We start from the raw sequence: 13128 nt of genomic DNA on the forward strand, positions 1-13128 counted from the left end.
TGAAAAGTGTTTTTTTTGTCCGTGAATCAGACATGGCGAGTGACCAAAAAAGCAGAGAGAGAGTCTGGGCTCCGTTGATAAAGTGGAGAGAAAAAGAAACATGAGTCCGATGATTATGCCATCCACTCTGTTGGCCACATTATCTCCTTATCTTCCAGGGTCGGTCTAGTGAGTGCGGAGATGGAATTGGAAACAGCTGTATACTTGTGGGTAAATATGCAAGGGTCTGGTTCTATGGTCTCTGGTCAGGTCTTCCACGAAAAGACATAGAAAAACAAGAATATTAACCCACCAAGATATCTGGCAAAATGAGGACACAAACAATAAAAATAAAAATTAATAAATGTCATTCTTGAGAAAATAAATGTTAAGTATAAAGAACTGATTCACTCAAAAAAGTAGTGACTCATGAATGGAATGTCTTACTCTGGCAGATTATGTTTTTTTTTTTTTTTTTTTTTTAAACCTTTATTCTTTTGAGTCAGGGACACAGCTATTCAGCTGACAACCCGGAGGTACGGCAGCTTTAAAAACACAACACAAGCAAGCGTCCACATGTCACTTATAGGAGAGTCAAAAGGTTCTGTTTTAAATAAACACTAACCCAAACCTAAACACAAGCAAGGCGATAAGTACTTAATGCACAGAAAGGGTTCCCATCAGGGGGAGCGAGCCCCATTTCGTCCATCAGACACAGGTCCATAGTAAGGGAAGGAGGGGAAGGCAGAGACTCAAGAAGGCAAACACATACCAGCAAAGAATACAAAGCCGGAAAGAATGCTAAGGGGAGAGCTGCTCCTCAGGCGGGTCCGGGTCTGGGGGCAGGCATATGCCCCCTCTGTACTGGTTCCATCGACCCCATACGGTGTGCCATTTCCGGGGGCGCCCTCGAGCACAATACACTGTCTTCTCCCTAAACATGCTCCAATCCATGTTTTCCATCCACGCTGTCAGTGTAGGAGGCCTAGTGGAGCCCCACAGGCGAGCAATGTCGCGCTTAGCTACCATGTTCCCTAGGGTCACCCACTGAGTCTGTGCCGCATCGTGGTCAGTAGGACCCCAAACATTCAGGAGACAACACCGCACCTCCGGCTGCATGGCGATGCCCGTCACCTCCCCCATTACATCGTGAATTTGCTTCCAGAACTCCATGATCGCACCGCATTCCCAAATAATATGTAGGAAGGTGCCCACCATACCACAGCCTCTCTTACATAAGCCCTCCTCAGAGAAACCCATATGGACCAGCCTAGGCCCTGTCACGTAAACTCTATGGAGTATTTTAAGCTGCACCAGCCACAGGCGCGCAGGGATCGCGACCTCTTTGGGAGAAGATACTGCATACTGCCAATCCTCATCATCTAATTCGAGGCCATCCTTAGTCCATTGATCGCGCAACCCTAGAAGAAGATCTGCCCGAACATTAATTAGTTTCTTATAAATGAGAGAGATCGTACTCTCTGGCATGTGGCCATCCAGGATCCGGTCCTCCAACGGAGAGTACTCAGGCACCTTCTCCCCTTCTACAAGGACTGACTGCAAGGCGTGACACACTTGAGCGTATCGGAAGAACTCCGTGCACCCTAGCTCATATTCCTTCTGCAGCTCCCCGAATGACTTCAACCTACCCTTAACCAAAAGGTCTCCAACCCTGGATATACCGATCAGGTCCCATTTCTCAAACCCTTTTGTATGCCAAAGCTTCCCCAGAATATCGGAGTCAAACAACGGGGTGGCAAGGGTAAGCTTACCCTTCCAGCCCAATGAATCCGTCGCCACCTTCCACACGTGCACGGCCACCCTGGTGGGCCCCGTAAGGGTTAAGTCCAACGACTTCGAGTACAGCGCTCTGTGGTAATTACCCCCGCGCAGCAACCACCGGTCCATGGCGTAGCCGGGGCTCAGCGCCGGACCATAGACACCATGGTTAATCGCGCTCAACTGAGTGGCCCAATAATAGTGTCGAATTTCTGGAAGCGCGATACCCCCGTCATACCACGGAAGCGTCAACTTAGCAATCGCTATGTGCGGTCGCCCTTCCCACAATAGCGCGCGCTGGAGGCTTTCGACCTCTCGGAAATAACTGGCCGGGACCAATTCAAGGGTATTCTGCAAGGCATAGAGGAAACGGGGAAGAGACATCATTTTAAACAGGGCGGCGCGGCCAAGGAGGGAAAGCGGCAACCGCCGCCAGCCCGCCACGTCCCGCCGCAAACGTGCCAAGGGAGAGAGCAAGTTTTTCTCGTATCGTAAAGTGGGGTCAGTGGAAATATAGATCCCTAAATACAAAAAGCCCTGCCGGGCGATCTGGATCGAGCAGTTTCGCGGGACAGGCGGGACATCATCACACAGGACATACAAGTATGACTTTCCCCAATTAATGACAAGACCAGAGTTCCTACCGAAAGAAGTCAAGACGTCACAAACCACTATGAGAGATTTCTTAGGCGAGGTGAGGTATAACAGAATATCGTCGGCGTAAAGCGAAATACGGTCCTCGTGGTCAGGCGACCAACGAATCCCACGTATATCCGGGTGCCATCGTATCCACGCCGCCAGCGGTTCAAGAGCAAGGGCAAACAACAACGGCGACAGTGGACAGCCCTGCCGGGTGCCCCTCCCGAGCTCGAACGGTGTCGACGCCCGCCCGTTCACCACGACGCTAGCAAGGGGCCCCTCATAAAGCAACCTCACCCAGCCTACAAAACCAGGCCCGAAGCCGAACTTGGCTAGCACAGCCCACAGGTATGCCCACTCCACCGTATCGAAAGCCATCGTGGCATCGAGGGCCGCCACAATGGCCGGCTCTCGCATCGTGCCCGTCCTAGCGATCACTCCATGGAGGCGTCTAAGATTCAGTGCAGTGTTACGGTGCGGGATAAAGCCCGACTGGTCCGGGTGGATCAAATCTCCAAGCACCCGGAGCAGGCGGTTAGCAAGGATCTTGGCAAGGATTTTCGGCTCGGCGTTGAGAAGTGATATCGGCCGATAGGAACCACACTTATCCCGGGGCTTACCGTCTTTGTGTATTACCACAATCGTCGCCAGTCGTTGATCGAGCAGAAGAAACCCATTCACCCGCGCCTCCACAAACATGGCGCGCAGGTGAGGAGCCAACTTATCCGGACGAAGCTTATACAACTCGATCGGCAAACCATTTGGGCCCGAGGCCTTACCCGAGCGCAACGCGCGGATAGCACACGCCACTTCGTCAACAGTTATATCTCCATCGAGGTCATCCCTATCTATGGCAGAAAGGCAGGGCAGAGCAATATCGCGCAGAAGGTCGCACGAGTCCTCAGTCGGCCTGTCCGAAACCGAGGTGTATACCGTACGAAAATAGTCCGAGAAACACTGGACTATACCGTCGGGGTCAGTGACAACCTCTCCCCCATCCATCGACAACTCCGCAGATTATGTTTTTGATTCACTCTCTGCAAATCCCCAAATGTTCGCGTATTTTAGCCTGATTTACAAATTGCTGACAATAACATTTTTACTATTGCCAAGCTAAATCAACTATTATATTGGAGTATTTGCAAAATCAGCAGTGGCAGTAAATTAAGCCTATGGCTATCTAAGTCCATACTTGACCAAGAAGACATTTGAGGGGTTGTGCCATATGTACGGAAAAGGTAAGCATGCTAAACAGTGTTTGTTGCATGGAGTATTAGTTTATTGTGTTTCCTCTCTAGGGAGTTTTTTCTCAATACTGTGGTAGATTCATTTTGCAGTAAACTTCAAAACATCTTATTTAAAAAAAAAAAATGTACCACCGTCCAATCAAATCATGTCATTTTTGGGAGGGAACATCTGCCCAAAAGAGGTTTCATTTATTAGAGCATGAACAATATTGTGAATCTTCGTCAAGAAGGATCCTGGGCAGACAGGCATTAGGCACAAAGTCAATCCCAGAAAAGGTATGCGATACATAGTGCTTTATGTACAGGGAAAGGCACTCTACAAGTTACCTATGAATTTAGTGATAACACATATTATTATGTATTTATGAAGATGAAACAAAGATGTTGGTTACTCTATGTGAGAAAACAAAAAATAACAGTGAAAATAGCAAATGGTTCACATGATCTCTAACAACGAGGCAGAGCAATTCCTAGAACTGTATTAAAACTTGGATACCTAGGGGAAACCTGTTACCATAGTTTGGGATAGAAAGGACTGATAGAGCACTTACTTGCTCCTTCCCCTGCGTCCCATGATCATTCGCATATTCAACTCTTGAGATAGAGACACAATTTTGCGTGAAGCGTGTAAGAGGGATGAACTGATCTGCCATTCATCCCACATCATGATATTCCCAGATTATACCGGAAAGGTCCAGAAACAGATGAAATTGTTTGATGCGGTCAAGTAAAACTTCGAGCCATGTCTAACTGCATCCCCCCCACTGTATCCGCAAGGCATATGTTACCCTGGCCCACCTTAGGCAAATTAGAGATTCATGTGCATGTTTACTAATTGGTTTCGATTAGGCACTTGAGAGAGGATGGCCTTATTTATGGCCAGAGCTGCCGACTTTGGAACTCGGGAACCAGGTTTGAACCTCGTCGTCGGTTCAGCATCCTGTGATTCTGGGTAAATCACTTAATCTCCCTGTGCCTACCAAAAATGAATGTGTCCTCATGTAACGTAACTGGTGCTCATGTGAAGCGCTCCAATACCTACGGGTCGAATTTGCGCTATTTAAATCTGTAGAAAAAAAAATGATGTATACTGTGGACAGGACCTTTCTGGACCACTTCCTTCTTCGGATGGGATTTGTGGCCCTCATTCCGCAGATATGTCTGAATTCTCTAGTCTGAACCATCTGCACATGCATGTGTCAACAGCATTATTTCAGATCTATATCCAAACCATAGAGGCACTAGGCAAAACTGCCTTCTCTGCCCAATTTTCTTTGCCCTGGCAGCAGATCCCCTTGCCTGTTTAATCTGAGGTGATGCTCAAATCTGGGGACGACTTTGGGTAGATGGGTCATAAGACAGATTTATATAAATATTAGCAGCTTCGTCATGCTCTTTTGAGTTATCATGCAGATTTTTCAGACCTTTAGGAAAATAATCATCTCAAACCTTGCACCTTGATGGGACCCTTTGGGAAGAGTAGAACTTCACAGACCAACCACTCCTTAGTCATAAATGCCTCGGAAAAAATGGTAGGGCTGGGTGGGTCCCCTTGACGATGCAGACTAGATGGAGACTAATATGGCACCACGTGAGATTGCCATATCCACTCAACTCCAGCTGATACTGCTGAATTATTTACATATCAGATATTTCACACCTAGACGCCTATGGCATACATACAGGAACCCCCTGCTGCCGCTACACATACCCAGAAACTCACGTCTTCCATATGGTTTGGGAGTGCCCAAGATTGAGATCTACTGGGAAAGAATCGGAAACACTGACCCACAACCTGGGAAAAACAACTGACATCTCCAAAAGTGGCTCTATTAGGGATCCTTGATGATGTGCGGGGGCACCCGTGGGGAGTGGGCATTGGTGGGAATAACCACAATTATCGCCAAGAGGGACATTGTCCATAGTTGTAAATCTTCCCCCCACAAAACTGGAGGAACCCATTTACGAAGCTCTTGCAATCACCAGAAAATCTGGGAACGATGGTGGGAATACTGTGGCCTCTAATTCAACTGATGGAGCATGACTTTATTTTGTATTGTTTTGCGAGGATCAGCTATAACACGCCTACTGACCGGAATGGATGCTTTGGTCTTGTTGTTGTCTATAAAAAAAATCATCAAATTGTTTTTTTTTTTAAATGTTTAAATGGTGTCTGAAAGGCACCAGGCATGGAAAATGCATTATGTAAACCTGTGGGTTAGTGATGAATAATTAGATTTCAGAAACGATATTTTTATTTCTTTAACCTGATTGGTAAAAAAAAAAAAACGCTGATTGGAGAAGGAAAAAAAATAAAAGAGGAAATAATACTTAGTTTTAAATAACTTTTAGCCATGCTGCTCTACAACATGACTAAAAGACATTGGCAAAGCTAATACCGCTCACAGAGGTGACACCTATTGGCTTTTCCAATGCTTGTTTTTAATTGAAAAATAAATTATGTTTCATCTGGATACCTCGCCATCATCCTGCCACGTTCCCCATAGGGCACTCTGAAGGCTATGTGAACTCTCATTGGTATCTGAAATCATCCTGGTGGCGTTGTTTTCAAATGATTAACACAGCATCACCTTAAACAGCAGAATGTTGTATACAGCGTCATATAGCCTGCCGTAGCACCAGCAAACACATCTGGCAAGTTTATATGTAAAACAAAAAGAAAATGAAATGCGTTGATGTGAATAAGCACTAGGTTCCTGGGGTGTAAATCAAGGCAAGGGCCGCAAAAAAAGAGACTTTTTACCCTCTGTGCTGCTTTCATCTTCCGAGAAAATGAAAACGATTCAGTGACTATTAAATAATAAAGTTAATTTAATAATCACTGAAAATATATATTCCTGCCTTCGTCTGTAGTTCTGCTGCTATGCTAACGTCCTGCAAGTTATTTCTTTAATTTAGGAGAGCTCTCAGTCCTCTGCACCCCTGCTGCTGCTTCATTTGAATGCCGCTATGGCTATCTGTTTAACATGGAAAAAGGCAACTGGGAGATGGAGGAGGCGGTGGAGTGTTGGAGGGGAAGCAGACAGATGCAAAGCAGCAGTAACAGGCCCTTCTCGGCGTATTGGCAATGCCTACTGGGGCTGGGCAACTGGAAACTGGAGTCTAATGATGTGGAGTGGCTCCTGAGCAAAACAATGTACTTAATTACCCCCAAGGACTCAGGCTATGACACACAAACACTTTACTGGAGAAGGCAAAGATGGAACTGTAGGCAAACGTGTGTGGATGGACGAGATGCAACCGGGACTGAAATTAGTGGACCATAGAAGCATACATTAATACCGGGACGGCAGTGTGTTTGAAAAACTGAGGGCCTTATTTATGAAGGCCTGTGACACTTTTACGCCGCTGTTGCATCACTTTTCGTGACGCTACAGCAGCGTTAATAATGCCCCGCGTTGCGCCATATTTACAAAGTGACGCATCTTAGCAGATGCGTCACTTTGTAAAGGCTTGCGCTACATTATACCTTTGTCAGGTATAATGTATGCAGGGTGGGCATTACCCCGCGATAAAGGTTTGTAGGAGTGTGGCAGTGAAATCTATGAGATTTCACTGCGACACTTCTAGGACTCTAAAGCATCAATATCTTACGCCTGCCTCACAGCAGGCGTAAGACTTACAGAGGGCCCTTTCACACGGGGCTTTACCCATGTGAAAGGACACATTGCTGGAGTTGCGTCTGTTTTCAGACACACCCCAGCAATGCGCCACTTTTGCGCCTACAGATACGTCAGAAATACCGACGTATCTGTAACTCCTTGCTACATGAAGCGCCGTACATTAAAAACGGCGCATCCATCCTGTCGCAAGGAGGGCGCAGTGAAAACTGTTGCATTGCTGTTTTTACGCAGTTGATGCAACAGCTTTCATAAATGATGCCCTGAAAATGAAGTTCTGCTTACTGGTAGCCATGGTAGCATAATAAAGGCTATACAAGGAGCATTCATCCATGAGGTCATGGGAGCACCTGGCCTTCATAAGCCATAAAACAAGCATTTGCAATGCAATAGGTCTCGCCTTTGGGACCTTATAAGGATTTAATAATGCAGCATATTGTGCGGTCCGCGGAGATAGCAGGGTGCCGAGTCGCTGATGAGCAACCGGTGCCCTGTGACTTTGGTCAAATCACTTAAAATACAAACAGCAATCTCAGAGGGGTGGTGGGGGGAGGTGAAGGGGTAGGGAGAAACGGCACAGGGCGAGCAGGCTGTCGCGAGCAGGAAACATGACGCAATAAGTGAAAATGAAAGCGGCATCCTGTGATTTTGGGCATATCACTTAAAATACAAGCAGTAATCTCGGAGGGGTGATGGGTGCAGGGTTAAGGGGCAAGGAGAGACGGCACAGTGCGAGCAGGAAACAAGATGCAATGGTTTCATGAATTATTGTGTCATACATTCACTCACACCAGTGTAACTCTTGCTCATTTATTTTCCTAAACCACAGACCAATATATGTATAGAAAGCCGCAACTAAGATGAAGTGTAGAAAAGAAAATTTCACCATGGGTTACTCCTTGATGAGTGCATACGAGGTGGGCGAGTAGTTCCGTGGGTGTTGCGCTATAGGATGCAAGGTTAGAGGGTAAAAAGGTGCTGGAAAAGACAGTGGTGTGGAATAAAAGCTGGGTAGGTGCGAAGAGAGGTTGTGGATTAAAGAAGATGCGTTGTTTAAGTATGCACACAAGTTGTTTGAGTATGCGCAGTGTGCAGAAGGAGGCTGGCATAATGTGTGAGAGAAGGGCTGTCAGTGCCAGTTATGTTCAGGGAGGTGGGTGGGCAATGGCTTGTGATGCATTTGCGGAGGGTGAAGCTCGCAGTGTGGGTGTAATAGTAGAGGAGGCGCCGGCGGGCTATGCTGTGGCTTGGGGGCAGGTATTGTTAGCAATATGTGAAGCACTGTGGTTAGAGTAGGGGCGATTTGTTGATGTGTGAGCGCTAAGGAGACTGGTGTTTTGTGTAAGGAGGTGAAAAAGGAAGATAGCTTGCAGTTTCCGTGTGAGAATGCCTGTCACACCATGGAAAGACACCCCTAGAGGAGTCCTCTGGGACGCCGTGAGAGTTTTGAGAAGGTAAACAGCCACTCCCCCTACAGTCCCCATCGAAGTGTGCAGCCAGTACCTGCTGGTGTTGTACATTTCCACTGTCCATCCTACGTAGCACCCTCTCAGCAGCTCCTTTACAGCGCCCCCTGCATCGCCAACCATATTACCAGCACGGCTGCAGCAATTCTCCCTTCACGCTAACGTACACATTATGTCTGATTCACGTATCATAATTATATCGAGAGGGGTGGCTCCCTGACCTCCCGTGGAGTGCTTTGCTGGAACAGGAATAATGTTTTGGGCACTCATGCGGATATATACCTGCATTAACCACTCAGCAACGCTTGTTTGTTCATCCACTACCTTTTCGACCATTAGAGTCCCAAAGTGTCGAAGGATGTTCTCAAAAAGCTAGGATAAATCGAAGTACGCTCCCGCTGTTATCTCGCACAGGCATGCCCCTCTTCAGCCTTGTGCTGCTCCGCAAGGTTTTATCTTTTGGGGAGGGGTGTGAACCACTGCCCCGCCCAAAAAACACACAGTCCTCCATGGCACCCTGCATACTTTCAAAGTGCACGAATGGGCGACCACTAGTCTGAATGCCGCAGTCATTAATGACATCCCCCCCAGCAAACCTTGAAAAATGTGTTTACCTTCCTTGTCCCATCGCGCTGTAGCTGCCCTGGCCAACATACGCCATCCCTTAGCACCCTGAAGCCCTTTCTATGGCGCTTCACAACATTGCAGAACAGATCGCTAGTTCAGTCGGACAGAAGAAAAACCTTCCCGTAGATGAAGTGGCTTACCTCAAGACCTTCCCCACGGTTTGTAGGACCATTTTGCAACTTAACACGGTCTTCGAGCTGGGACGGTCCCTGCTGAAGCTGCTGTGATGGCGGACCATGATAGGGAGCAGGAGCAGGGAGAGGCATAGTGGGAGGGGAGGGATGTGAACATGGGGTAAAGCACCATTGTTACAACAAATGCTCATATATGTAAATAAAGCGCTTATTTCCGACATTGACAAAGAGAAGAAAGACTGAAAGCCACATGCGCGTGTTGTGCATCACAGAATACCGGAAACGCCGAGAGCAAAATTGATGGCCGTGCGCGTGCACATCTCCTGTCTGCACTGGCAGAGCGAGCAGGTGACAGGGAGGGACTGGCGATGTGCACGCGTGCACATCTCTGTCCCCCTTCGGCCAAGAAACCGATAACAATAGATTTCGCCAAGGCGAGCAACGCATGCGCTGTATTGCTAGGCGAGACCTAAAGAAGCAAATGAGAGCAACACTGAAGCTAACCAATGATGAGCAATGGGCGGCTGTAGCCCACTGACTGTAAACGAAATGTATCAAAGAAACAGAGGATGCGCTTTCTATTCAAGACCTAAAAAGTGCGATCACTAGTGCAGACATTTTTCAAACTTCATTAGTTAGTTAGCAAATGTTTGATGAGTGGGTAAGAGGGTTAGTGAGGGATTGTAGGTGCTTGGTAAAGTGATCGTGTGAGTGAATGGTTGAGTTCGTAGGTGGAAGATTGGGAAGGGGAGAAAGAGTACACATGTGATACAGACATGACATATCCTGCTTCTGAGCAGAATATTTGTGAGTTTTTTCCTGGTCTTGGCATCTCGTGCTATGGTGAAAAAGACTGCCATTAACCCATATTCGTTAGTGGCACATACTATCTAGGGCAGCGGTTCTTAACTTGTGGTCCAGGGACACCTTGGGGTCCGCGATGCCAACTCAGGGATGTTCATGACTGCTTAACTGAAAAATGTAAAACATTCTGTATATAAGACATTTAAAACTGAAGGCTAAAAATTAAGTTTGTATCCTCAGACTCATTCATGGGCGCAGTGCAGGTGCATCAAACACAATATAATATGGACTATGGGTGGCCTCGGATGAATTTAGAAAACTCTAGCTATGCCATTACATTTTTGATTTGATATTTGTTTGTGAATTAAATAAAATCATTAATCATTAGTGTATTTTTCTGATGAATGTCTGCTTTTTGGGAACCGTTTTGAAGTTCAAATCTTCGAAATTGCTTAGGCTGGGGTCTACAGGTTCCAGTAATGACTCAGTGTGGGTCCCCGGGTCCAGTAATCATTTAGTGGGGGGCCCACAGATCAAAAGGTTAAGAAAACTATTCTGGATCAATTGTTCAAAAATCAATTGTTCAAAAGCTAGAGGCAGGCTATGGGTCTTTACATGATGATGATTATTACTCATGATTTGTGTGGACTGCCCACGGGGTGAAACTGCCAGGCAGCAAAATTGTTTCGAAAGCCACCACGCTAGGATCCTGTGGTGCCTTCAGACTCAATAAAACCTTTCCATGGGTGCACCACAACCCTACTGTGCACCGAAGGTAAACGCAGAGTCTGAGGGATGCGAGGGGCGCAAGCAGAGGACTCGAGTACCGTCCAACCCTGTACCACTACTGGAACCTCTGGTTCAACTGGCCATATTCAACTGGAGCACCAAGCCCATCTTTTTGGGCATGGTCCGGGTCGAACGAAAGTACCAGCCACGCCACTACCCATATAGTAATGTGTTGCAGTGCTTCCAGTACCTTCTGCTCGACGTCACAGCTCTCCGGCTCCATGACGTCGTGCTCAAAGTGCGCCTGCTGCCCACACTCCGGGCAGATCCAGGTCTGGTCTGTCCTGCAGAAAAGTGCTCGCGTCTTTCCGTGCTGCGGGCAGTGCGCGGCCTCGGCTCCTTGCTCTAGGGCGGGGAGCCAGGTATCCCTCCGGGCCGAAGCGCCTGCACGCGACCCGAGGTGCTGCCGGCAGTAAGACGCCCCGCAGACTGGGCAAGACTTTGCGGCCTTGAGCTTCCGACCGACGCAGAAGTCACATGGCGTGTCCCCCGGCCCGCGAGCACTCGCCTCAGAACTGGCAAAGTCCTCGGCCAGCTGGGCGAGGATGTTGTTTTTGCAGAGGCGGGGTGGCGGCTGGAAGGCTTCGCGGCACTGCGGGCACGCAGCCTGGGCGCCCGCCTGCGCCCAGCAGCGCCCGATACAAACCAGGCAGAAGGTGTGCCCGCAGGGGATAGTGACGGGGTCCCTGAAGACGTCCAGGCACACGGGACAGCGCAGGTACTCCTGGGCGAAGAGCCCACCGCCAGCTGCCATGACTCTACCAAGGTGCGTTGAAGGGAAAAAGTTATCACTGCCGCCCGGCAGCGATGGGAAGTGTCCGGACAATGCGCGGAAACGGCCACTTCCTGCCGCCTGTCCGTGCGTATGTCCGTCCCGATTTTTGGGTCGGATGAGTAAGAACAGCCTTTTTTCCAGGCAGACACCGGGATATTGCTTCCCATTGGCCCCTGCTTAAGCTCCGAGGGGCTGGTTTGCCGGAGCTGAGTCCTGCCATTGGCTCAAAGAAGCAGAGGCTAACATCTGGAGCGGGGGTACTCACATTTTCCCAGGGACCAAAAAGTAGAGTCGCACTGATTGACGGTTGGGACATCAGTAAAATAAGTAACTAGTGTACACTGTCAGTCACTGAGTTATTTAATGAGTTTCATGCTGAAAAGTCCTACATACATGCCAACCCTCCCGATTCCGGCGGGAGACTACCGATTTCAAGGCTAGTCTCCCGCCTCCCGATTCCTGCAAGCAAAAACCTGATTCCTCGGGGTTTCAGCAGACAGGTCTTGGTATTGAGTAACGTGATAATTCTTCCAGAAATAGTCAGAGTGGCGATGCAGGGGCTCTAGAAGGTGTGAAAAACCCCATTAACAAGCTAATGGTCTTTTAAAGACCTGTGGAGTACTCGGGGGCCGCTGTGTGTGTGCCTGGGCTGCCACACAGGTGTGGGGGGGGGGGGGGGGGGGTAGTATATGCGCTGCCAGCAACCTGCCAGCCAGTGAGCGCAGAACACTTGCATCACCCTCTCTCTGCCTGCCATTGCGCTCCATGCTTCTGAAAGGTAAGAAAAAATGTGCATTTGCGTTTCAAATGTCCGATTCTGCAGCAGCACACTTCCAAAGCCCATACATGACAGTAACCCGATTCAAGGCCCCATTCTCCCGATTTTTTTTTAAGAATCTCCCACTTTGCTCTTCTGAAATGATGGCATGTATGTATATTAGGTCTACATTACCATAAGAGAAATGTGTCTGACCAGGGCCATAGGAGACACTACATTTCGTGGGGGTGGGTGTAAGGACAATTTTTTGGACTTTCCAGTGACCCTTTACAAATCGCCCATTGTCCGAGAGTCCTACGCTCCGTTAAACGAATACAATTACATAGTTTTGTAGTGAAACACTGATAAAGGCAGGCATGTAGTCACAGTTTGCAAGTGTGCTATACTGTTATCTACATTCACAAAGTAATTAGACTATATGTGAAAAAAACATGTTTTTTAATCTTACGTCTTCATGCACCAAGCAAACA

At 48.0% G+C, this 13128-nt stretch overlaps 1 protein-coding gene across 2 annotated transcripts in view; it reads right to left on the minus strand.

Annotated features, from left to right (window-relative positions):
* Positions 1–11991, minus strand: part of LOC146810065 (tripartite motif-containing protein 16-like protein) — a 46260-nt gene extending 34269 nt beyond the window's left edge. The window contains exons 1-2 of one of the 2 annotated variants that reach the window (XM_085616975.1): positions 11296–11991; positions 9519–9599 (exon numbers count right to left, since the gene is read on the minus strand). In XM_085616975.1, coding sequence (XP_085473101.1) covers positions 9519–9599; positions 11296–11859 — 645 coding nt within the window. In that variant the 5' untranslated portion in view covers positions 11860–11991. The remainder of the gene's footprint in view (positions 1–9518; positions 9600–11295) is intronic. The other variant, XM_085616976.1, reaches the window with a different exon arrangement.
* Positions 11992–13128: the final 1137 nt, after the last annotated feature.

The sequence above is a fragment of the Triturus cristatus genome, chromosome 7 (assembly GCF_964204655.1).
Source record: "Triturus cristatus chromosome 7, aTriCri1.1, whole genome shotgun sequence".
Classification (NCBI taxonomy): domain Eukaryota; kingdom Metazoa; phylum Chordata; class Amphibia; order Caudata; family Salamandridae; genus Triturus; species Triturus cristatus.